We start from the raw sequence: 26,143 nt of genomic DNA, 5'->3' as shown, positions 1-26,143 counted from the left end.
TATTTTGTGCCTGCTAAACCACTACTGGGGGACCAAACACAGGATTTGGTGGACAAACTTGTGTTTGTGGTCCTCTTGGTCCATGGGGTGGTACATTTGGGACTGGTTATCCCTGTGGTACAGATTGCTGTTGGGGGTGTAGGTAACCTCTTTGAGCCTGTCCTGTGAAGGGACCCACAAAAGGTGCTGGAACAGGTATTGTATCCCTTCCATTTGTAGGAAAACCTTCCAACCCCCCGTGTATAAATTCGAATAAGGGATTATTGTACCCCCTAGTGCCAAGTATGGCTTCGAATGTGGGGTTTGAAACCATTCTTATGTCATTTTTTTGTACTGGGCTAGATCCACCAATTTGCATGGCTTCACTGTTGAACATTGAGGCATTCTGGCCTGCTACAGGCCTCGAAATGGGTTCGTACCAAGACTGAGGTGGTAATCTTTCATGAATCTGATTAGTGGTTTGACCATTAGAATGTCCATTAACTTGGATAGGCTGTTTATCTCTAGCCAATCTTTGCTGAGGGACATTTACTTCCTCCATGTGTCTTACATTTGTTGGTTGGTGGTTATTCATTCGATCAAAAAAGGATGCTGCCCACCTTTCCATTGTGTTTATTAATTGCTGTCCTATGACATCTACTAAGCCACCCCACGGATTTATTGGCTGAGTAGATGGGACATTGGATGATCCAATTCCTTGGTCTCGTCCAATATTACGAATAAATGGTATTTGCTCTGAAGTACTAGTCTGTTCGACTATGGGTTCCGATAAGATAGGAGTCTCCACAGGATGTGTTATCACATTATTCTCTAGATTAGGTATTTCCACCTCTCCTTCCACGCCTTCTTCCAAACGTTCATTTTCTCCTTGTCTCCTACGTCTAGCCATTTTAAATTATCCCACTGGGCGTGCCAAAAATATATGTTGGTTTTTTGGCTTTCGAAGGTTATTTTTGTAATTATGAGCGTGCTAGCAAGGATCAATTAGTCCTTACAGAATTGTAATTGCCAACCAATTATTCAGACGATTGTGTTATAGTTCTTTCAGCCTCAATGAAGAGGACTTTTACTGGTGGTTTATTGGTAGCTTGATTTAGGAGAATTTAAGCATAAGAACAATTAAATAAATTGAAGCATTTCATTAGTATGAAAAACTTACAATGATCTCAGCCTTGTAGAGATTTACAGCGGCAATATACTCGAAAACTACTCCTACAAATGAATTGTAGTGCAGGAATTTAAAGTACAGAAATGTAAGGAACAGGAAATAAAACTGGAATATGTAAAGTAAGACTGGTTTTCTTTAGATTTGAGCCTTCTCCTTCTCTGATGTCCTTCCTGCTATTTGTACTCCCCAAAGATAACCATCGAAGTGCACTTTAAACTGTCGAACTGCTCCTCTATAATCGCTGATCATGCTGCCTTATGAATAGTTCCACTACGCTTTCATTTTCAGTTAGGCTCCCCTCCTATATTTGAATTTGAATGTGAGTAACTGTTGAAGCCACGTCACTTTGCATCTCTTTGTTGATCCACTGCTACTCAGATCTTATAACAACTAATTTTAACTGCCACGTGTATGATCAGGATCGGAGACTTGACTAGTTTTCCCATATTGCCCTTACCTTGCCACACGTCGAATTGTCACTGGCGTGTACAAAATATGTAGCCAACACTCATGTTGAAAATATATAAAATAAGAAAACTATATTTTTGTTTCTAAATAATTTTACTTCACATTCAAAATTTTGTATCGAAATTTATATAATACAGTTTTTTCAATACATATTACATGATGAAAAAAATATAGTCCTATATATAGAACATTCTGTTCAGTTGCAGAGTTGGTACAATATTGTTTTTATTTTTGGTGGGGCAAAGTTGGTACAATTGTTGGTGAGCATCCTTTCCTACTTTAGAATGATGATCCTAGTTCGTTAACGAACCATTACCTGCACAATTTTTGTTATTTTGTTTGTTTGAGGACGAGTAACTAGTAGTTTATTTCATTGGAGATAAACAAATAAGGTTAGGTTTGACAAGTCTAAAATAATTTAAAAAGTCAAAAAGTTATACAAAAAGTAAAAAAGTTATTACTATTCACAAATAAAAAATATTTTATATATTTTTATAATACAAAAATTTGATAGATGCTGTCAGCTGTACTTGTGAAGCAGGAAGGCCATTGTACATTTTTTGGGCAAAAAAAAAAAAAAAATACATATGTAAAGTCACAAAGTTTGATGGTAATGTTAGGTCTTTGGGGGCCCACTAAAGGTTTCATTTTGATAATCTGAATCATTGAATATGTAAAACTCGTTGAGTAACATATGCCTGTAAAAAATTACGTTGATCGGATATTGTTAACTATATGATCAAATCAATTTTGCATAAACAAAATGGATGGTGTGATAGTTAACTGTTGAAAAAAACTAATCTAATCATATAACTATCGATATTCGATCAACGTGATCTATTACAGGCATATAATACTCGACGAGTTGTACATATTGAACGATTCAGATTATTAAAATGGAACCCATGGTGGGCCTCACAGACCGACCATCACTGTCCAAATACTTTGCCCTGAATGAGGCAATTATTTTCTGTGTAAGACATGTTGGGGCAGCAAAGTAGCAGTACAACCACTCAACTTTCTTTCACTATACACTTTATTTATACAATTTTTTATTACATATTTTTCGTAAAAAGACAAAAAATTAACTTAAACATCCATATTTTTTTTCTCAACTTTTTTAGTTTAGACAAAAAGTACACTTATTTAGAACATTCCAAACAACCCTGGGCAAAACAAAAAAAAAGACAAATAAAGTAAACGTTTGGCAATCATTCGTTAATGCTTCAGTTTTCTATTTTCTATTTTTTTAAGGAAAACTTGTTTGTTTTATTATTTTTGTTTCTAATTACAATGAAAATGAAAAAAAAAAAATATTGCCGACGACTTTCGACGAACTCCAGCCATCTTCATGTAATCCTTTGGCAATCGACTGGTCACCACCATAACCTCCAATGACCCTTCAACTATCAATACTTTGACCACCCCCGTCGCTAGTCACCACATCCGTCTACTCTCCACCTCTGTTAATTAACTCACCAAATGTGTTTCTTTGTTGTTATTTTCATTTATTTTCAAAATATTTTTATACACAAAATAACTTTTTTTTTACCCAAAAAAAAAAAAAAAACTGTTTCCTAATCTTTGTAAACAAAAAAATAGGAAAGTGACAAACACCTAATGAGTCTAAAAAACTGAAAAGTTATTTGAAAGTGATATGTAGTGTAATTTTTTTAATTTTCTTTAATTTGAGCTACACTAAAAAATAACAATCTACATATCTTATTTTTTATCAAATTTTCAAATAATTTTTTTTTTATAGACAAATACGTTTAGGACCAGTAAAATAAAATTTAAAAACTTTGTGAAAATATAATGGAATGATGGCATGCATTTAAAATAAAAAATATAAAAATATGTCCAAATTCAAACTCCTTAGCTTAGCATAGTAGGTGATACCATAAATAATTTATACTTGTTTTTTATTATTATTTATAATTAAGTTGTATAAAAAGGAATGAAAGAAAGTTAATATGGTAGAGATAAGAATAATAAGAAATGAAACCTATCTTTAATTATATATATATATATATGTATATAACTAATGATATTTATGTTCATTTTCAAGTCTTAACACTCATATTTATTTTTTATTATTTTAAAGTTTCTTAGAAGACTCACAATACAAATGCAAGAGACTAAAAAACCATTGGCGTATCTGGTGTATGTCACGACGTTTGGATTGTGTCACTATTACTAATTTTAACGTACTAATTTTTTCATATTATACCTGTGCATAACTTTGAGAGAAAAAAAATAAAAAATAAAAAATTCAACATCAATTATGATGCATAAGTTAGATTAAAAAAAGAAGAAGAAGATTTTTTTATAAAAATAATAGATTGACCTTAGTTCGGATTTAAATTGGCCCCATTAATTTGAGTATTGAAATCGTTACCAATTAGTATTTTTATAACAAACAAAGGCTTAAATTTGTGTATTTACATATATTCTTAATATTAATTTATTTAAATTATCAATAATGCTATACTTATCATATTTTTATTTTTATATTATATTATGTTTATCTTTTTACTTGTCAAGATAATATTTATCTATAATAATCACTAATGTATACCTTCAATATAAATAATTATTCTGTTTATCGAGAATTCTATGTTGGTGACCTAATACTTAATGTACTTAAAATTAAACGTGGTCTTCTTGAATCACATGATAATTTGTGCTTCAATTCAATATTAATAATTAACTAGATCATCAAATAATAAGATAAAATGATAAAAATAAATAATTATTGCAATATTATTATAAATTAATTGGAAAGATAGTCGTTGGACAAATTGAAGCCTTTAATTATTACAAAATTTTTAACAATTTTAATGCTTATACTAAATTCAAAGATACACTCGAAATTGGAGACAAACCATCTCATTAAGAAAGGCATCTAATCCTAGTACCGAGTAATTAAGAATAAAAAATTCCTAGCATCTCGGATCCAAACCCTCAGGTGCCATTAAAGGACAGTTTTATAATGGTCCAACAACGGTAGTACATGGCTTCGTTTGGGAAGGCTTGCGGAGCTTCTTTTTTTTTTTTTATTATTATTATTATTATTTTAGTCACAAAAAATAAAATAAATTTTTTAGTTTAATAAAACAAAACATCACATTAAATCCATAATTATTACATTTTTTTCTCACAAGAAAGTCAGAAAAGCCAAAAAAAAATCAAAAGTCCATCCCAAACCAAGCTTTTTAGTCCCAGGTTAAAATAGCCAAAAAAGTCAAAAAACTAAAAAGCCAACCCACTTCTCAAACGGAGACAAAGTGTATTATCGATGATACCCCCATCACACGTGGCTAACATTCAGCTTTTAAGGGGTAAATTACGAAAAATTATAAATTATTTCTGGAGTGTCTGTATTTCTAACTAATCATAACTTATTGTGTCTTTCATATTTTTCAATCACCCAACATTGGGGGTGTTTGGTGTGGATTATAGGGGGTGATTATAATTTATTTTAATTTGAGAATTTGTGCCAGACTGTTTGGTGTAGCTTACACTTATAACTTTTTAAGCAGAAATGACTTAAATAAGCTGAAAAAAATTAATTATTTAGAAACTGGGGAATGGGTGTTTTGGATTTTTTGTTTTTTGATTATCAGCTTTTAACTTACAATAAGCTACACCAAATAGTACCATAATACTCCACTTATCCACATTCTTCACTAATCACAATATTATAGAATACAACGTATTTATATTTTAAGATTACTGAATAATTTTGGTTTGACTATTTTTTCATTTGATTTCTGACTTTTTTTTTCACTTTAAATTTTCATATTTTAAATTTATTTTAATTTACTTTTAAAATCAAATAAAGAATATTAAATTAATTATCACATAATATAAAAAATAAATATCATATTAGCATTTGAATTTATATTAGAAAGATGAGTTGTGTATAATAAAATATTTTTATATCGCGTAATTGCCAATATTTCAGACAAATAAATTGCGAAAATCATAAACCAAAATAAAAAAAAAGTAAAATATAAGCATTAAAGTAAAAAAATTGTCAAATGCTTGCGTTTGGCAAAGGGTTATTTTTTTGATTGATTATTGTATTGAAAAAATGTTTTTAAAATGATATTTGAATGTGGAATGACTAGATTGCCCCTATCATAATGCTGAGATGACATGTTTTAGGGACAAAATTATCATTTAATCACCTGTGATGGCAGTCTTTGAACCACGTGATGCTTTCCTTTACTCATTTTTTTGCTTTTTTGCTTTTTTCTTGTTGGAGGCTATTTTATCCGATTTTTACAGCAAATCAGGGCAAAACAGTAATTCAACAAATTTGATTTGAGCAAACTTTTCAGATATTGACGCCTCCGTCGATTTGCAGGGAAGGAACATAGCACCGTCCCAGAGAAGACAGGGCAGAGAGAGAGAGAGAGAGAGAGAGTGAAGAAGACGGGTGTGAGATAGAGACTGCGCTGTTAGAACCGACACTATTCTATTGGTATATCTCTCTCTGTGACTCCGTTTTTATTATTGTGAAGAAGACGAGTGTGAGATAGAGACTCTGCGCTGTTAGAACCGACACTATTCTATTGGTATATCTCTCTCTGCGACTCCGTTTTTATTATAGTGAAGAAGACGAGTGTGAGATAGAGACTGAGCTGTTAGAACCGACACTATTCTATTGGTATATCCCTCTCTGTGACTCCGTTTTTGTTTTGAAAATTACCGAGATCGTGGGAGGTTAAGATTTCGTCGATTTTTACTGCTTTATAGTCACTGTTAGCTTTCTTCTACTAACTTTCTGCTACTTTTTATCACCACCATCTTCACTTTATTCGTACCCTTTCTGTTGAGCTTCAAGTTCACACAACCCACTCAAAATTTTATCGAGAATGTGACAGAAAATTTGAAGTTTCAATGTCAAGCCGGTGTGTGAGCATTTCAGTTGTTAAAATGTGAAACGGCTTGGAATTTGTTTTATAATAAAATTTCCTAGTTGGGTAAAAAATTTCTGATACGTTCATTCAATTTTACCTTTCAAATCGTTTTCGAATAACAACTTTTAATGCGTAAAATCACAGTTACGTAATCAAAATGTTGATCTTTTTGCTTCAAAATATTTATTTATTTATTTATTAAATCTCAATGAAATTTAACGGTTACATTTGGTTTTTTTCCCCCCAATTGACACGCCTGATTTTGAAGGGTTCAATCCAAAAATCCTATATGAATTCTGAGTTCGATACCATTTGGCGAAAACGACAGACAAGGTAAACTATTTCTTGATCTGACTTTTTTTTATAATTTTTTAAAAGAAGAAGATAAAATGTATATATTTGTAAGATACATGTGTATGTATATGTTGGGACCACCATCTTTGAAAATTTCATAGAGTACCCTTCCTTAGTCTTCAAGCATAGTAGGTCCTCCCCATTAAAGAAAGCTATCTGTTCTGACCTTGAAATGGAGCTTTTAGGTTTGTTGATGAAGCTTGAGGCCAAAGATTAAGCAAAGAGCTTTCTCTCAACTAACCCATGATTAGCAATTTTAGATTATTCGTTGGTCGTTTAGTGAAACCATATGCCTTTTGTTGCAGAAAATGCGGTTATGACAAGTACAGGATATTTTTTTAAGGCAGTCACAGCAACCCTGTGTTAACATCTTAACTGTCTTGCACGGGAGGAAACCAGGATAGTAGTGAGGAGTACTGTTTATTTATGGGGTTTCAGGGGGGATTTAAATTATGGGTGCTTAATTTTTTGGATTAATGGAGATGGGTTTGTGAAGAAGAAAGAGGGTGAGAAATGGGGGCAATTGGTGGGGAAGAGTTGACGAAGTGGGAGAAGATGCAAGGAGCAGTAGGTGGTAATGAGGAGAAGATTCTTGTATTGGTAAGATTAAGGCCTTTGAGTGAGAAGGAGATTGCAAAGAATGAAGTCTCAGATTGGGAATGCATCAATGAGTCTACCGTTTTGTTCCGGAACAGCCTTCAAGAGCGGTCCATGTTTCCAACTGCCTATACATTTGGTAAGGAAATGCTAATTTATCTCTATATCTTGTTCCCTTACAAGAATCAAACGATTCTTTGGGTTTGAAATGTTGAAATACAATGGGTGAGGCATACATCGCTCTTGGGTTTGATCTAGAACATGTTGCAGTTAGGTACCAAAAACAACATACACCATGTGATAGCTTGGATTTCACTGCAATTGCCATGTTTTGTTTTCCCATTCCTTATTCAATTTGTTTCTGCTTTTGCATTTCATTTCCCCTTAAGTTTGGGTGTTTGGCCAAATGACGGCCAGGGATTCCATTCAGGCACTAAAGCTGAATGTTCAATCTTTACGCATGTTTAAGTAATTGTGAATTACAGTTCAGACTACAGAGTCTAGTTTCCATTTTTTCCCCCCCTCAATGCATTAAAAATGCAAATGGCGATCTGTCACAGGTTTGGAAGTGAGTGCAATTTCTATAAAATATGATTCCGTCAGAGTTTCATAATTATACTAGATTTCTATTGGAAGATATTCCTCCTTTTTTTTTTTTTTTTTGTCTTTTCCTGATTTTTCTTTCTATTATTGTTTTTTCATGTTGGATAGACAGAGTATTTAGTGGTGACTGCTCGACTAGGCAGGTTTACGATGAAGGAGCAAAGGAAATTGCTCTTTCAGTGGTCAGTGGTATTAATTGTAAGTATAATATACTGGGTGTCATATCATAACCTCACACTGATTATTTGAACAGAATGCCAAACATTTCACCGTAATTTTTTTTTTTCTCCATTCAGCAAGTGTTTTTGCATATGGGCAAACAAGCAGCGGAAAGACATACACAATGATTGGCATAACAGAGTACACAGTAGCGGACATTTATGACTATATACATAAGGTAAAATAAAATTCTAATTTGGCGTCAATTTTGTAATCCACTATGTTATTTTTTGCTTGAAACCTTTTTGGTGTGATATTCTTTTTCTCCCCCCTGTTCTCCAGCATGAAGAAAGAGCATTTGTTTTGAAGTTTTCTGCAATGGAGATTTACAATGAAGCTGTAAGAGACCTTCTTAGCACAGATACTACCCCACTCAGGCTCCTAGATGATCCAGAGGTGAATTTCATTATATTTTCAGTTTCATCCACTAAACATATATTTACATTCAGGTCTCTAATGTGTTCTCACCTTTAGAAAGGGACTATTGTGGAGAAACTCACAGAGGAAACTCTGAGGGATTGGAGTCATCTCAAGGAACTTTTGTCGATTTGTGAAGGTAAAAGCCATTCTATGACAGTAATAGTACTAGTATGAAATATTATCATATATTTATGTATAGAATTGCACTCTTGAATTGAAAAAAGAATTGCACTCTTGCAGCTCAAAGGAAGATAGGGGAGACTTCCTTGAATGAGACGAGCTCTAGATCTCATCAAATTCTTAGACTGGTGTGTCCCTCCTTCCACTCCCTTTTCTGATCAGTGCATTTTTCAACCAAGACATTTTTATTTTAGAAGTACTTTAGAATTTTACTTATCCCTTATGAATTTAATTCCTGCAGACAATTGAAAGTTCTGCTCGTGAATTTTTAGGCAAGGACAAGTCAACAAAACTCGCAGCTAGTGTGGTATATATCAATTGCCTTCCTTTTGGATACTTTTTTTTTTTTTTTACAAATATTAATTTGCCAAATGTATATAATTGGATATTTTTATTCTTTAGAAATCAATTTAGAAAAAGTTATGGCAAGTGACCACTAATTGTAAATTATATGGGTTTTTGTCTGCAGAATTTTGTTGATCTGGCAGGAAGCGAGCGTGCATCTCAGGCATTATCGGTTGGGGCAAGACTGAAAGAAGGCTGCCACATCAACCGTAGTTTACTCACTCTGGGAACTGTTATTCGCAAGCTAAGGTTCACTAATCATTCCTTTCTTTGATATGTTTACTTTTTAGCTTCATTTGGCAGCTTCAAATATTTTAAATGTATCATAGCTAGAAGTTGTTGGCTTAGCTGCCTGGTGTTTAGTTGTTTACTAGATAATATGCAGACAACTAAGTATAATTTCATCTGCTTATTATTGGTGAATTGAGACCTGTGTGTATGAGCACGTACACTTGCATGTGCGAGGGCATGAGCGGGCATGTTTCCTTTCTTTGCTTTCTTTTCTTCTTTTATTCTGTATCTTTTTTTTTTCCCCCCTATCTCAAGGTAACTGAAATTTTTTATAAAGCATGTAATTCTACAATTTGTAGTACTGTAGTTCATCAATTTACTGCTGTTGTTGGATGCAGCAAGGGAAGACAAGGACATGTCAATTACAGAGATTCTAAGCTAACACGCATACTGCAACCCAGCTTGGGAGGCAATGCTAGAACCGGCATCATTTGTACTTTGAGTCCTGCACGAAGTCATGTTGAGCAATCCAGAAATACTCTCTTATTTGCTAGTTGTGCAAAAGAGGTGTCTACGAATGCAAAGGTTAATGTTGTCATGTCTGATAAGGCCTTGGTGAAGCATTTGCAACAAGAGTTGGCTCGATTGGAGAGTGAATTAAGAACTCCTGCCCCTTCTTCCACTTGTGATTATTCGGCATTGCTGAGAAAGAAAGATCTTCAGATTGAAAAGGTTATGATTCACTTTCCAAACTCATTTTTCAATACATTTACATATCTTTTAACATGTTTATTTGCACCAAGTCAGGGGTAATGCACTTGGTTGCCTTAGAGGATACCGATTGCTGGATAGAAATGAGGTACAAAATCGGTAAATGACTCATACAAACTTCAGAAATGGTGAGCATTAGACACATGACCCAACCCCCACCTGGAAATATTGTCTTTTTATGGTCCAGCTCAATAGCTAGCCTCGGATTTGTTTATTTGGGCTCCAAGCCCAAAAGGCGCCTCCAGGATAGAAGTTTCTTGTGCTGTCTAATAACTCCATACTGGACATTGTTCTTACCCAATGTGGGATGTCAACATCCCAACCCCGGCACAGGTGCCATGTTACATGGGTGGCCCAGATCCTACCTAGAAGTGTTGTCTGCTATGGCCAGTGAATACTAGAACCAGTATTTTTGGGATGCTCAAGCTGTACCAACTAGGTGATAAGAATTATGGAGAATTAGAAGATATTAAAGAATAGAATGATGAAAGATGAAGTCAATACCTGAGAGCTTGATCGAATTGTTGAAGGCCATCTGGCTTCCTGCGTTATGCTAGGCTCCCATTAAATCCTTCCAACAGTAGCTGAGGACTTCCACAACTTGTGGGATGCTGGGAGTGAATATTTCTTTGCTTAGGCTTATCTTTTTGTTCATCCTCTGTAAATGTGTTAAATCAAGAGAAAATTTTATTGTGATGGTAGGACACACCCATAATAGTTGTAATTGACATCCTTCATATGCTTATACAAGGATTTGGCCAATAAAGGTCCATCTATATACAATGGCTTCTGATTTGCTTAAATTATACCCCTGTTTTTTCGTACCATGCAGTTAGAGAAAGAGGTGAGAGAGCTAACTAAGCAACGGGATCTTGCTGAATCTCGGGTTGAGGATTTGTTGCGCACGGTTGGAAATGATCAAGTTTCCAGGCAATGGGTATATGCTGTTTCTCACAGTTGAAGTTCACAATGCCTGATTGTGGCCGCTCCGATTGCTAACTCTTGTTTTCTTCCTTTCATTCAGGACGGGATCAATAATCATCCTAAATGGCAAGAAGGGGACAAATGGGAAGATGAATGTTCAGTGTCATCAGCGATGGCTGATACACATCGTCTGGATATAGGAGGCAGAAAAATTGACAATACTCAATATTCTAACGGAGACTACAGCAGTAATACTGAAGAGCATTATTCCCCACAGCTTCCAGGGAATGATGAAGACCATTATCTGTCTGATGGTACTTCTTCGCCGCTGTCAGTTAGAGGTAAGTTTGTAAGATCTGAAGATCCAGATGACATCTGCAAGGAAGTTCGATGCATTGAAATGGATGACTCCAGCAAGGACAAGATCTCTGAATCCCTTGCCTTATCAACTGGTGAGAATGAAGGAATGTTGGCATTGACGGTGTCCAGATATGGCAACAATGTAGCAGAACGGGGAATGGAAACCCCACCAAGGGAAGTAGGTGGCATCCAAAATAATTCGACTTATGGGGGGGCATCAGAGCGGAAAATCTGGGACGTAGGTGAGTCCATTGATTCTCTTGTCAGCCCTTACCCTGACGGCATGTCAAGTTTCAGAAGTCAGAAGTTGACAAGGAGCTGGAGTTGTAGGGCTAATCTCATGGTTGGCTCGTCTTCACCAAACTTTGAGAACACACCTCCTAATGGTTTTGAGAAAAGCTTTACTGGAAGACCAGAAGGCTTCCAAAGGATGGTTCCTCAATTAAATTACGGTCCCAACATTGTGTTCTCCAGAAATGCTTCTCAGTCTTCTGTTGGGAGTGCTTTTGTAGATGAACTTAAATCTCAGAACGGCAAGGCTTCTGCAGATGAGGATATTCCTAGCATTGATACTTTTGTCGCAGGACTGAAAGAAATGGCCAAGCTCGAGTATGAAAAGCAACTAGCAGATTCTCAGGTAAGAATGTGACTGTTATCTTTTGCTGCTGTGTCCTTGCATCCAATCACATCATTTTTGTGGCCAGCATAGCTTTTGAGAATTCGGTTTCAAACATTGAGTGGTCATTTGGCCACCTTATTTACATGCATTTGTAAATTGTAATTCAGTAAATTTGAAATGGTAAGCCTTTTTTGTGAAGCGCTCTAAATTTGATTGGTTTTATTATGTTCATGCCAGGTTCAGGAAACAGAACTAAAGGCTGAAAAGTCTGGAAAGAATGTCAAAGATGTTGGATTAGATCCGATGCAGGACACGTTGGAAGCACCTACAAATTGGCCTCTTGTGTTTGAGAAGCATCAGAAAGCAATACTTGAACTTTGGCAAACTTGCAATATTTCGTTGGTCCACCGAACATACTTCTTCCTGCTCTTTAAAGGTGACCCAACAGATTCTATATACTTGGAGGTGGAGCTCAGGAGACTTTCCTTCCTCAAGGAAGCGTTTTCTCGGGGTAATCATGCTATGGAAGATGGTCGGACTCTCACAGTAGCATCAAGGTCCGCCCTCTCTCTGTCAGTTATATGCGTTCATGTTACTCTGTTATTTTAATTTCAAGCATACATTTAAGAATGCCTGGTGAAATTCAAAACACCATAATGTTGAATCAAGGTGCACTATGAAAGTATTTAAGAGTGGCCACTCAATTTCCCCAGAAATTATCAAGTGGGTGGAGACCACCAGCTGGTCCGTGTTGCTGTCTAATTGCAAGTAGGGCTGTAAATGAGCCGAGCCAGGCTGAGTTGCAAGTTGTTCAAGCTTGGTTTGATAACTTAACAAGAGTTAACCTTGAACAATGCTCGAGTAACTTGGTTTTTTATAGTGCGGGTATATGTTTTTGGTGTACATAGCAAATTTCCACATTTCATGTCTTGCATTTACCTGGTATTTTGCCATTTTACCAAAAGATGATTGTTTTTTTCTGGATTGACAGCTTGAAGGCCCTTTGCCGGGAGAGAGAGATGTTAAGCAGGTTGATGCAGAAGAGGTTCTCGGAAATGGAGAGAAATAGACTGTTCCAGAAGTGGGGTATCAATTTGCAGTCAAAACGGAGGAGGCTGCAACTGGCCAACCGGTTGTGGAGTGACAAAAATGATACGAACCATATTGTGGAGAGCGCTGCGATTGTTGGAAAGCTGATCAGATTCTCCGAGCAGGGAGGGGCAATCAAGGAGATGTTTGGCCTTAGCTTCACGCCTCAACGTCCACACAATAGCCGAAGAGCCTTAGGTTGGACACGCAGCATGGTTTCCCTTTTGTAAGCTTTGTTTTTTATGACCAGTCTTACAAATAAATTTAGAAGTGGTTTGTTGATTTTTATCAACCACATGATATTCGTTTGTGATTGAAATAGAAAAAAGATTGTCCATGATTGTGAAAGATTTCTAAACATTTTGCTAATCTACTCAGGTTAGAAATGAGCCTGTTCTCTGTAAATTTGTTCTTTTTATCGTTTCCATGTATCTTCAATCATATATTGAGAAGGATGGACTTGCTATAGACCTTCATACCTTTGGGTGGTTGTAACAATTAATTGAAGCACATCAATAGGCTCTGCAATCTTTTCTTGTGCTTTTGAAATCTGATTCCTGTCTCTCTTTTTTTTTTTTTTTTTTTATGATGAAATTGTGTGAATATGATTATCATATTGATTTGATTATTTTCATGAATGATTGAGAGGCAGATCGGGTTCGGTTGACTAATCAAGCAGGGACATGAGCAAATTAAAATAAGAGACACAACATGCTAGCAAGGTGATCAAAGCACTAAAATATCATAATAACAATAATAATAATAATAATAAATAATATAAAATAAGAAATTGTTTAACAAAAGATTGGGAAATGCTATATCATTTGCGCCTATTTGGGCCTAACGAGTAATTTAAAGTTGGTTTCATTTAATTTCATCATAGGTTAAGCTTATTTTGATTGATCATTAATTCAAGCTAATTTGTAATAAATATTTTTTGGAGACATAACTAAATTATTTTAATTTAGGGTAAATTACAAATACATCTCCTGAGGTGTCACGCCTCAAGCTCTGTGACAACGCCGCACACTCATTTAAGTGAGCATGCAAGGCTAAGAGTCCAACACATAACCAACAATGTAAAATACTCAAATTAAATCCTTAATTGTCATAATGCCAAAATCCATAAAAATAAATAATTCTTATATGAAAATGTCCACCAAGTCCACTAATTTAATCCATTAACAAAACAATAATCCAAGTACTTAAATTATAGTCCTACTCTCGGCACTCTCACAAGTAAAAATCCCGCGCAGCTCTATTCCTCAAAATCTAAAATAAAATAAAATAAGGGTAAGCTAGACAGCTCAGTAAATAACCAACTATCACTGCTAGTTGGATCAAGTATACAAAAAAAATAAAAAAATAAATAGTCGATAACCAATAAATATAATTTTTGCTACAATTCAATAAATGAACAATTATTTGTAAGATGATTTCATAGCTAAAAATAAACAATGTACAATACATTTTAATTGAAAAGGCAACAAGATAATTCAAAGTAACTTTGTTGTTCAAATCAATGGTTCGATATTCAGATGGTTTAATGATTTGATTCACAAAACCCAAATCTTAATGACTAGGTCACTTAGCCTGTGACAAGGCCCAGAACCACACATAGGCCGGTGGTAAAGCCCAAAAGAAACTAGTTTCTGTGCCAATAAATAACCCCATTGGCTAGGGTCCAAATCATAGTCAGACTAGAGTGATGTTCAAATATTCAACCAATACACAACTTTTAAATAAAACATTTGATATTTTCAGAATAAATATTTAGTACAATTTTCAGAATAGTTTCACCAAATATTTAAATAATTTTCATAATAATATTCGATATTGTTTTATACTTGACCCATATTTTATTTTAAGAGAACATGAAGGTTATAAATAAATATTTATGATTTTAAACAATTCGATAGGAATAAAAATGAACCAACAGTGATAGAGGGTTACTTACCTCAAACAGCTAAAATAATATTTCCCAAGCTAATCTCAAATTACCAAAATCCACCTCAATCTCACAAACCTAATAAAATATTACACTGCATAAACAATTATTATGTGCACCCATCTTTCTCTTCTTGTAACAACAATAGAATAAATTAACCCAATCGCCTATTAGGAACTCCCACAATTTAGCATCAAAACAAAGCCATTGCGGCTTTGGAAATTCCCAACCCATATTATTCTATTGTTGTTTATGTACATGTAAAAATTTGTAATTGCTTGTAGTCAATCTTGTATCCTACAAACACACCACCATTAAACCTAACCTATCACATACTAATTTCAAAATATGAACCACCCAAACGAAATGCAAAATACACTCTAAAATTGAGCAAAATCGAGAACCCCAACAATAAACTACATCAATATAATTATTTAATCATATATGCCTATAAAATCATCTATTGATATGTTAACACTAAAATCATAGATAGAAATACAATAAAATAAATCTTACCTAAGTGATGAATAAAGCAAAATCATCACTCTTATGAATCCTCCCTCTTCCTTTTGATTTTGGTCTCTTTTCTTTAATTTTTTTTTTCAAACCCTTGCTAGCATCCACGACCTTTTTTTTTTTTTTTTTTTTTTTTTTTTTTTTTTTTTTTTTTTTTTTCAAACCCTGCGCAGCCTTCGAAATAATGCTCCCGAGCCCTATGTTTTTTGTACTTCTCCTAGACTTGAAGCAAAACATGTGGGTTTATTAACCCAGTTTCTCAAACTTACAAAATTGCCTATCTATGTCATAGAAAGTATAATATCATTTCATAACTAATTCCTTGATATTATTAAATGACCCATATAAATTAATTTAATTATCAATCTATCCAAAAATAATAATATACAAAACTTGGATTTTACATCAGGTTTGCTTAAAATACGAATTGTCCCATGTGATTTGAAAAATTACAAATGCATCCATGTCAGAATTTTTTATTTAATAAAATTAATTAAAATAGTGAAATTTTTAACTATTTACCTATACAATAATAAAATTATCTGAATTATTAATTGAAATAAAATTTTAACATTATTAAAAATTATTAATTAATTTGATGATTTATTAATAAAAAGACCTATTTTTTATGAAATTAGAAACCTTAGGGGTATAATGTAATTTCTAGAACTACATGGAATAATTTATAATTTAAGTAAACCTCAGGGAGTGTGTTTGTAATTTACGCTTTAATTTATAATTGTATATATAATACATTCATATTCTAAAATGTGTACCATAATATCAATCTATACATGTCAAAATTTGGATAATAAAAATTAAATTGAAGTGAGGGGGAGATAAAAGTGAAATGAGAAGTTCAAAATTATATTTCAAACAATTTTAAGATATTATTTTTAGAAATTATTTACAGTGAGCAGCACATGTCCAGATTACTTAATTTGCATATTGTTTAGATGTTTCTAGACATTTTAGGGGAGAAAGTGGGAGAGAGAACCACAACACAAACAAAGCTGCCATTTTTGAATTCCTTCGTTTAGCACAGTACACACAGAGAGAGAGAGAGAGAGAGAGAGAGTACATTGCAAGCTCATCTTGATTGAACAAATCGATGTGACTGGAATATATCCAAGCACAATTCATATTTTGTACTATTTCACAACTGTTTTTGCCCGCTACTCTTTTGTTGTTGTCGTTTCAGAATTCATATCACATACCGAAATTTTCACTATTAATCCGACCTTCACTAAACTAATTACACGATGGATTAGCAAATTTTTTAGAATTCAATTCCACACCTCAATCCTATGAAACAAATGACTCCTGTGTTTGAATCATGAATTTGGAAAGGGAATTTTACTCGCCTTTTCTCTTTTCTTTTCCAAATTTTTATCCAAATCTATGATCCAAACCCAACTTTAGAGATTGAGTGAATGGATTATTCAGTTGCACAACCACTCCAAGATTTAAAATGAGCAATTCTGGTAAGAGATGACCATGTGTTTTTGGAAAATGCAGGGGGTATTCCATTTGAATTTTGGATTTGAAAAGAGATTTGTTGATGGAAAAGAAAAGGGAAGGAAGAAAATATAAACTAATAAAATTTTCTCACTTTTCCATTCTCTTTTTCTTTACCTCCACCAAATCCCTCTTCAAATCTTAGATCCAAACACAACCTTAATGTAATTGAAATGATTGCATGGCGAAAATATGGTATGAATGGTGTGGTTTTGCTAGTCTACACCGTGTGAAGCAGTGGTTGTAAGTATAAATATTCTGGAATAATGACCTAGAAGGACTTTCAGCATTTGGACAATTTACAGCTATGCTTTTACGCTGACATGGAAAATTAATGACAGTGATTATGATAGTATTAGTTGTGCCATTAATAATGATAGTAATATAGTTGTGTAGCGTGATAATGATGACTGGTTGCTTTGCATTACATGGTATAACTGAAACCAAGTGTTCCACTATATTTTGTGATAATGCTGTTATATGTTACATACTTGCATCACTTCGACTGCTATGGTGGATTGCCAGGAAGATATTGAGACAACTGATAGATTGATAGCCGATGGGGAAGCAACTTATAATAAGTGGCGGCACCCTGATCCTTACATTGGTAAGTACTATCTTCTTTTATTTTTCTATGGTAAGTAAGAATTTATAATAAAAGAATAAACACATTACATGTTGCAAGGGGCGTACTCAGGACACAAAAGGGCACCTTTAACACCTAAAGCTCTATCGGTCTATTCATTCATCACATAGCTTGTGTTATGAGGGTTTAAGAAGTATCGTCAAAGTGTTTGATGTTATAAATTTGCATTTTTAATTAAGACCCATTGAAGAAGTGTAAGGCATGCTTTTTTAGGAGTGTCTGACTTGTGTCTGACACGCCACGCCTCTTCCATAGAAGTGTTCATGCTTGTTATGGGTATATTTTATTAGGCTTTGCTAATTTATATGATTTGATGAAAAGAAGTGTTATGGTAATTGCCTCATTTTCGATGATAAAATGAAATACAGAATTTAACAGCTCAACATGCATTATAGCCAATGACATGGCTCCTTATCTGGAAGTGGCTTGCATAGAGATCAATACCCTAGACTACACCAATACAGAAAATTCAGAAGTAACAGTTTAAGGTTTCTTCTACAGTAATTGGCCATCTTATGAAGATCAGAAGAGATGATTTGAAGTTTTTTTTATTTTCCCCCATCTTAGTTTTTAGATTTTGATGTATCACCTCCTAGCTATGTTCTCTTACTTTGTCAAGGATTGTTTATTTTCCACTCTATTTTCAGTTTCTTTTATATCTTATTTAAACTGAAGTGATGATGTGAATTTAAAAAATTGCTTAAAATTCTTGCCTGTGTGCTTGATTATTATTGTGGCTGACCTTATTTTATACAAGTTTGACTTCACTTATGCAGTTTCAAAGCTCAGCTCCTTTTCTTTGAACAGTTCCATGGGCTCCTGGTGGCAGCAAGTTTACCTGAAACCCACCGCCACCTCCTGGGGTAAGTTATATATATATATATATTTTTTTTTTTGAATTTTGTTTGATTTGTCCAATATGTAGTTAATCAATACTTGATTTATTAGATATTGTGCTTATTTGCTTTATAACTTTCGTGGATGTGACTCAGAAGATTCTGAGTATGAAAATACATACGTATTTCTTCTTAATCGAGGGGCTCAAGTTTTGAATGTTTGTCCACATTAGATTTTGACTTCCTTGAGGTTGGAGCTTGAGATGCTCCCTCCCCGTCCTCTATCTCCTTTTCAGTTGGAAAAATGCTTAGAACTGAGGCAATTGCATTGTTGCATTATTTGTGATGTATATTATATTTTTATCATGTCTGTTCCATTCCTATAGAAGCAGTTGCAGGGATTTATTCAAACAGTTCATTTCTCTCCTGAACTTTGAGATACACTGATTGTTTCAGTTAAAAGGGATCTAGGAATTGAATGGTTATGTTTTCTGATACTGATGGTTTCTAATCTTTTGGTCCACATAACCTCCTGGGTGAGTTGGTAGTTGGGTATTGCTTTTTTTTTTTTTATCACATGTTCTCTATATTTGCTGCTATGGGTTGGACTGCTGGGTATTTACTGCTGAGTGAATGAGATTGTAGCAGCAGCCATTGTCACAGCAAATCACAATCCTTAGGACACCTTTTCTAGTCCTCAGTTTGGTCACAGCATTGTTTATGGTCTTCTGTGAGCAAAGCATATATTGTGAACAATTTATGTGTCAATTTGTGGATGAGTCCATTCCAATCCTTCGCAGTAGTTGGCTCCTTCCATTTTATATCACTTGCCAATGTATGCATGTGCACATGTTACTAGGGCAGCTAATGTGGCTAACCAAATTGTTTTAGAGAGACTTCATTTTGTATTTTCTTGTCATGGTCTTGCCATGTTATGTTTGCCCACAATTCTTGTGAAATATAATTCCATAATACATGTGTCTGTTTCACTAGAGTCAATCACTGCCATCAGCCATGCTTGAAAATCACAGGCTTTACAATCTGCTTATATGCCATTTGGTTCATTTCTTTCCTTTTGGTTTCTGATGCAGATTGAGATAGTATATGACTATGGCTGTGAAGATAATGACTGAAACTGTTTTCCCCTTCGTTCATGACAATAAATAATGGTAAGTATCAATTACCCATTTGGCATTACTGTTTTTTGCTGCATTTCAATGGTTGGAGACAGCCTGCAACCATGGGGTGTTTACTCAATAGAGAAGGGGAGAGTAGAGATTGATGAGTTAAATGTACTATATAGGATCGGTTTCTACTTGATATTATTATCTTCAACATTTAGATACTTTTTGCTACAACCAACCAAATTGGGCAAGTGCTACCCACTTGTTCCCCCAATTTTAAATATCCCTAGTCTAATAGAAAAAAGAAGAGAAAAAAAAGAAAAGAAAAGAAGAAATGTTCTTTTCTACTCTTATGAAACCCATGGACTAAGGATCCTGTCTCCAATACATTCCTAAATGGAAGACGTGGTAGAGATTTTGAAACACAAGAAACATAAGAATCTCGAGGCGTGATCTTGTGGCCGAAAATGCATTGGGAGTTGGAACAGGATCCCATATAAGCTAGGGTAAACGTTGAAGCCTATGTGTGTATGTGTGTGTGTTAATTAATGTTGATTCTCATATCATGAAATTTTACTGTTGATGCAGATCAAGGTAAATGACAATGGGAGAGCGTGCCGTTTCATCTTGATTGTGTCATTCAAGTGGAAACAGATTGTTAGCTTCAAAATTTTGAGATGCTCTGTTGTAGTGCTGTATTTGGTTATCTTTTGATAATCTGAATGAAGTTTGCATGACATAAAACAGAACTGATCTGAATTAAAGATGCTACCATTCTGTTTGATTTATTTGTTTTTGTTGATCACTAACCTCTGGTCCCAGCCACAAGCTCGGTTAGAAGAGTCGCCCAAAACAAATGTATCTGTGGACTAAATTTGGACGACAACAGGGACTAATAATCTTTCAAGGCTCAATAAACTGAATGATAATTACCATAATTGATTTGAAAAGGATCAGCATTAATGTTTTGATAATAAAACACACATAGTCTATTCATGGACATAATTTTTATCTACAAAATTCATGCAATAGTATTTTTGAAATTATAAGCAATGTGGTCTGAAGCAAACATATGAATTATGGTAAAGTTACCTGGGTTTGTGTCATCGCATATGTGAGAATCTGGAGTAAAGTTACCTGGGTTTGTGTCAATTTGGTAATCTCCATGCCTAATTTTTTTAAATTAATTTTTTGAATAAATTACACTTTGTCTTTTTTATGTTTGATCATCTTTCTATTTTGGCTGTTAAAGTTTTTTTCACCTCCACTTTGCCCTTTTATGTGACAAAAAACGTCACAATTTATGTTTATATCAAATGTGTAAATTATATATAATAAAATATCTTCATATCATGTGATTGTTAATGTATCATTTTCTATTTAATTTTTAAAATAAATTTACTTTTAAAGTAAATCAAAAAATACTTAAAACGTGAAAAGCCAAGAATACTTGAAACGTGAAAAGCCAAAGGAGCAAAGTTATAAAAATAGCCCAATATAAATGTGAAAATTTAATTTACCCCTTCCTTTTTCTTTTCTTTTTTTTTTTGCTTCTTTTATAATCCTTTAAAAGAAATTTTGTTTGACAACTATTTTTTTATTTTTAAAATTTTTAAAAAGTTTTATGTATGTAGTAAAATTTTTAAAATAAATTTCTATAGCTAAAAGTAGACCGACTTTTATTTTTGGCTTATTGAGCCAAACGGGTCAGCCTCTGGTGTAAAAGCTACTTGGATTTGTGTCAATTTGATAACATCCTTCACCCAAATTTAACACACATTGTTTTCTTCATCACATCGGTATATCAGTTGCAAGAAATTGATATCGATCATGACATTTCCAAATTCAAAAATATTCCATCTGATCAAACCGTAACCACAAGCCAAAAACCAGGAGGATGTATAAAGACCTGTGTCGAGGCTAACATGGATGCATGCATCTCCTCTCTCCATTTCAATGTGTTCCATTACAATCTCTCTCTGTTAGTATAGATTTTCTTCCGAAGATCCAGACAAGATGAATGATGATGAATCAGCAAACATGCAGACAGAAATCCACAAAGATATTGCGAGTATTGTTGTATCTATAGTCCCATTGCTCATGCTCCTATGGACCATCTATACTGGCTCCAAGTTTGCTATCAAACCTAATACACATGGAAGATATAACTGCTACACTTTCTCAATTGGAGTTTTCACTGTTGTGCTAGGCTTGACATATATTATCATGGGGCTTGCAATTGTAGCTGATTTGGCACTAAATTTGACAGGTCGGCTGCAGCGAGAGGAGAAAAAAATCGACATCCAGCAAGGTAACAATTCATATGCTAACTGCCTGTCTGCCTCTTCTCTTTCCTTCTTGATGAACCAAATGAAAATATGAAGGCATTTTATACACAAAACAAGTTAGTAAATGATAAAATATTATACTAACTTGTTAAACTTGTCTTGCACTCCCCAAAATTGTACAGTCAGAAGTTATACATAGGAGTTCCAATCCGATTTTAGAACAGACTGTTTCAGATACATAATCATTCCCAGTCTAAATATATATATTAGTCAAAGCTAGAGTGTGATCTTTCTTTCGGTGTACCAGATCTCTCCCACACTGGTTCACAACTGTGAAATTTAGAAAACTCACATAGAAGACTTTGCTAGCAACAAAGAGGACAATTTTTATACAAATTTGGATTGAGCAATTCGCCAATTATAACTGAGAGATACCATTTTCCCTTTTTGACTAATTTCATTCTATATCCATAAATTAGGTTTTGTTGCTTCTTACCTGGTTACACAGTGCTTCATCTCAAAAAGCTTCTCTATTTTCGTTTTCTTTCTTCCATTTTTTTCAATAAGCTGACAACAGTCTTACATGTGTGATGGTGAACTCATGAAGAACATGGAGTTCCAACTATGAGTAGCATCAAATTTCTTTCATTCTTTGGTACTGTATCTGAGGTTTTTGCACCTAAAAGCCTAACTGTGTCAATCAACTTCTTTGGGCATAGTGATTCTACCACATGGAAATAACCTCTATATCGCAATATGGGTATTTACCTATATAGCTTATGCAGTATGTGTAATTCCTTTACCCATTTTGAACTTTTCCAAACAAATATACAATTTCTAAAAAGAACTCAACTAGCAGTTTGTATGGTTGAATGCAAACTCACTAAATACCAAAATGACAACATCATATACAAAATGAAACCAAAAACTAAAACTTGACCCTTCCAAAACTTATTCTATTCTAATTGTTCCCAAAAATCAATATGACACCACACATGGATTAAAAAACTTAAAACTAGAGAGTAATGCTAGATCAATGCAAACTTTAAGCATATGTCTTCACCTTCTGCGCAACAATTTTGTTGGGGCTTGGATACTTTAGGTTGAGAAACAATACTAAACCAACCAAACCAAACCCAAATAAATATAAAAGCACAAGAAGAAACGGCCCTGTGAACATTTTGAATGTTTCGTATCAGTAACATTGGTTCTAACTTTTCTTTTTAGTTGCTATGTTCTTAATCTGCATTTAAAAATATATATTATGTTTTTTTTTTTTTTTTCAATTTATAATGTTTTTAATTGTATTCTTTTCCATAAGATCTGACTAAGATGATTGATGGAGCAGCAAAGGATAGAAAGACAATCTGCAAAGATATTGTCCTCTTCATTGTGACTGTGATCTCAATATTGCTGCTCCTGTGGACAATTTGCACTGGATTTAGGCTTGCAACAGAACCAAGAATAGATGGAAAATATAACCACTTAGCTTTCTTGATTGGGGTTGTCACAATTGCCTTTGGTTCAATATATTTCATCATTGGGCTAGCAATAGTTGCAGACTTGGCACAAAATTTGTCACACAAGTTAAAGCAAATGGACAAGAAGAAGGAAGCAGTTATTTATAGTTGTACCCACGCAGATGATAACTATACTGTTTGAGATTACTCTTACAGAATATACTTTGTTTTTTATATATGTTATAATGATGTTAGAAAAAATTATAATTTTACTTTTTTTCTTTTAATTAAAATTATACTTTTAAGAAACTATATTTGAAGCACTATATTATGATTTTATGCTGAGAAATATCCAAATTTTTTATTCTAAATAATTAAGAGGGCAACAGAAATCCTCTCCCAAGAAAAGTCTGATGGTATAGTTATTTGTCTGCATTATGTTTTGAAGAGGTAAACTAAGAGTTAAGGTCACTCTGATTTGAAACCATACAAAGACTCTTCAAAAAATCAAACATTGGATAAAAACATTCAGGAGAGATTGGATATGGTTAAAAAAGAAGAGGATATTGCACCAATCAAGGACCGATAGACGGTTGCCTGAGATTCATTGGTTACAAGCAACTGATACCATGAAACACAATAATCAAAATGGTTTTATTCATTTGATGGTGCCACAAGGAAAAGAGTAATGAAAAAGAAATTGACGTGGAAAAATGAGGGGCCATTTACTCATGATATTTCATAATTTATGACTGTATTCAGAGTATCTTTAGATGAATGGAACAAAAGTTCTCGTAGCTGATTTGGCTCAAAAGTACAACAATTTCCAATAGTTAGAGCATCTCCAATCCTTCATCTTTGCTGTAATCAAATTTAATACTCAAAAATCATATCCAATCCTTTCATCAAATGTTCATCAAATTGGGAACTCGTCCAATCCTTCATCAAATTTGAATGTTATGTAAATTTAAAAAGATGAAGAAGCATTGGGATGATTTTTTCCCCATCAAATTTTGATGAAAAGAGAAATTTGGGATAAGAGTTGAATTTTTTAAAAGATTTTGATGAAATTGATGAAAGGATTGTAGTTAATATCAAATCAAATTAGATGAAATTTTTGGTGAAGGGTTGGAGATTGTCTTACCTCACAAATTAGCCCAAACCAGTAAGGATGAACTAAATAATCAAAAACTTCTACACAAAAATTTCCAATTAAGCTTTTTTGTTTCTTAACCAGAGTAAAATTTCTTCATAATCACTACTTCCACTCTGTTGTTTGGATCATGAGGGGAGGTGAGGGAAAAAAAAAATGATTATGGTTTCTCATCCCACCTATCCAAACATGTTTGGAATGTTTGGATAGAGTAAGACAAAGGTAAAGAAAGTGTTATGGTTTCTCACCATTGGATGAATAAAATCCAATCATGTTTGGATAAAGTAACTAAGACAAAAGAAAAGAAGGTATTTTATTTTATTTTACAAAAATAAGCTTTCATATTAATAAATTATGTTTTTTTTTATAAGGGTAATTTTAATATTTTAAACAAGTTTCATTAAACCTAATTCTTTTCTCAACAAATCTCACCAAAGTGGTGAGAAACAAAACACAGATTTAGGTGGTCTCAACAGCATCCAAATGAAGGGTTTCCAATTCTCATAATTTCTTTTCTTTTCTCATCAAATCCCTCCATCGAAACAGAGTGTTACTGAACTTGAACAAAGCTTAATGCAGATGCCTATTTCTGGCCCTACCCACAAAAAATTCCAGAGAGGTAAAATCAAGTAAAAATTTTGAAGTAGAAACAGAGTGTTCAATAAAGATTCATAGAAATGTACTTGTTCTGATCATCAACCATAAATAGGAATTCTAGGGTTTACAGAACTAGTATTAAAAAAAAACATGATAGAATTCAAATGAGTTTGAAAGGGAGAGGCCAAGGGGTGGACCTGGGGACCTCGACCTTGTCCTTGATGCGCTCGATCTTCTTCTCCTTCTTCGGCCTCGAGTTGCCGTACGATCCTTTGAATCTCTTCCCTTTCTTCGTCCTCTTGTCGCCTCGTCCGCACAGGATCGGTACTGCCAACGCCGACGACGGCGTCGACGACAACGACGAAAAGGTTGCCGTACGATCCATCGTTATCGCTCTCCTCGCTACTGCGCCACACAACTGCATCATCATCGCCATTTCTTAGCAAACTTCAAGAAGAAGATGAAGGACCGACTAAACTCTCCCCCACTGTATCTTTTATTTTAGGTTTTGGTTTTTCACATGTGGGTGGCTGGAAGTTGTTATGTAGTTTTTAACTAATTTTAATAGGTTAAAAGTTTTGGGTTTAGAAAAATAGTTAATTTTTTTTTTTTTTTTTTTTTTTTTGTAATTGAATATGATATTTGTGAGAGAAAAAGTGAAATGATTATGAATTTGATGTGATATTTTGTTTTATTAACTATTTATTTTAGTTTATTTTGTCTTGTTGTGAATTTTAGTCTAAAAAGTTAAAAAATTGCAATTCATCGATTTTGAGAGAAT

General features: G+C 33.9%; 1 protein-coding gene and 1 pseudogene across 1 annotated transcript; both read left to right on the top strand.

Annotated features, from left to right (window-relative positions):
* Nucleotides 1-6,984: 6,984 nt before the first annotated feature.
* Nucleotides 6,985-13,804, top strand: LOC114303967 (kinesin-like protein KIN-7E). Its single transcript, XM_028249179.2, has 13 exons — nt 6,985-7,654; nt 8,227-8,316; nt 8,415-8,515; nt 8,620-8,733; nt 8,812-8,893; nt 8,998-9,065; nt 9,179-9,244; nt 9,407-9,531; nt 9,912-10,245; nt 11,117-11,221; nt 11,309-12,205; nt 12,425-12,744; nt 13,179-13,804. Exons 1-13 carry the CDS (start codon nt 7,432-7,434, stop codon nt 13,504-13,506), a joined length of 2,853 nt encoding a protein of 950 aa, XP_028104980.2. The 5' UTR covers nt 6,985-7,431; the 3' UTR covers nt 13,507-13,804.
* A 3,964-nt stretch (nt 13,805-17,768) lies between these two features.
* On the top strand, nt 17,769-20,003 carry LOC145811908 (NADH dehydrogenase [ubiquinone] 1 beta subcomplex subunit 9 pseudogene; annotated as a pseudogene).
* Nucleotides 20,004-26,143: the final 6,140 nt, after the last annotated feature.

The sequence above is a fragment of the Camellia sinensis genome, chromosome 2, assembly GCF_055761805.1.
Source record: "Camellia sinensis isolate YWXY chromosome 2, ASM5576180v1, whole genome shotgun sequence".
Taxonomy (NCBI): domain Eukaryota; kingdom Viridiplantae; phylum Streptophyta; class Magnoliopsida; order Ericales; family Theaceae; genus Camellia; species Camellia sinensis.
This window is presented reverse-complemented; position numbering and strand designations above follow the sequence as displayed.

Coding starts and splice junctions, on each gene's coding strand:
- LOC114303967 (XM_028249179.2), top strand. CDS start 7,432: ATGGGGGCAATTGGTGGGGAAGAGTTGACGAAGTGGGAGAAGATGCAA. Junction 7,655..8,226: donor TCCAACTGCCTATACATTTG/GTAAGGAAATGC, acceptor CATGTTGGATAG/ACAGAGTATTTAGTGGTGAC. Junction 8,894..8,997: donor ACTTTTGTCGATTTGTGAAG/GTAAAAGCCATT, acceptor GCACTCTTGCAG/CTCAAAGGAAGATAGGGGAG.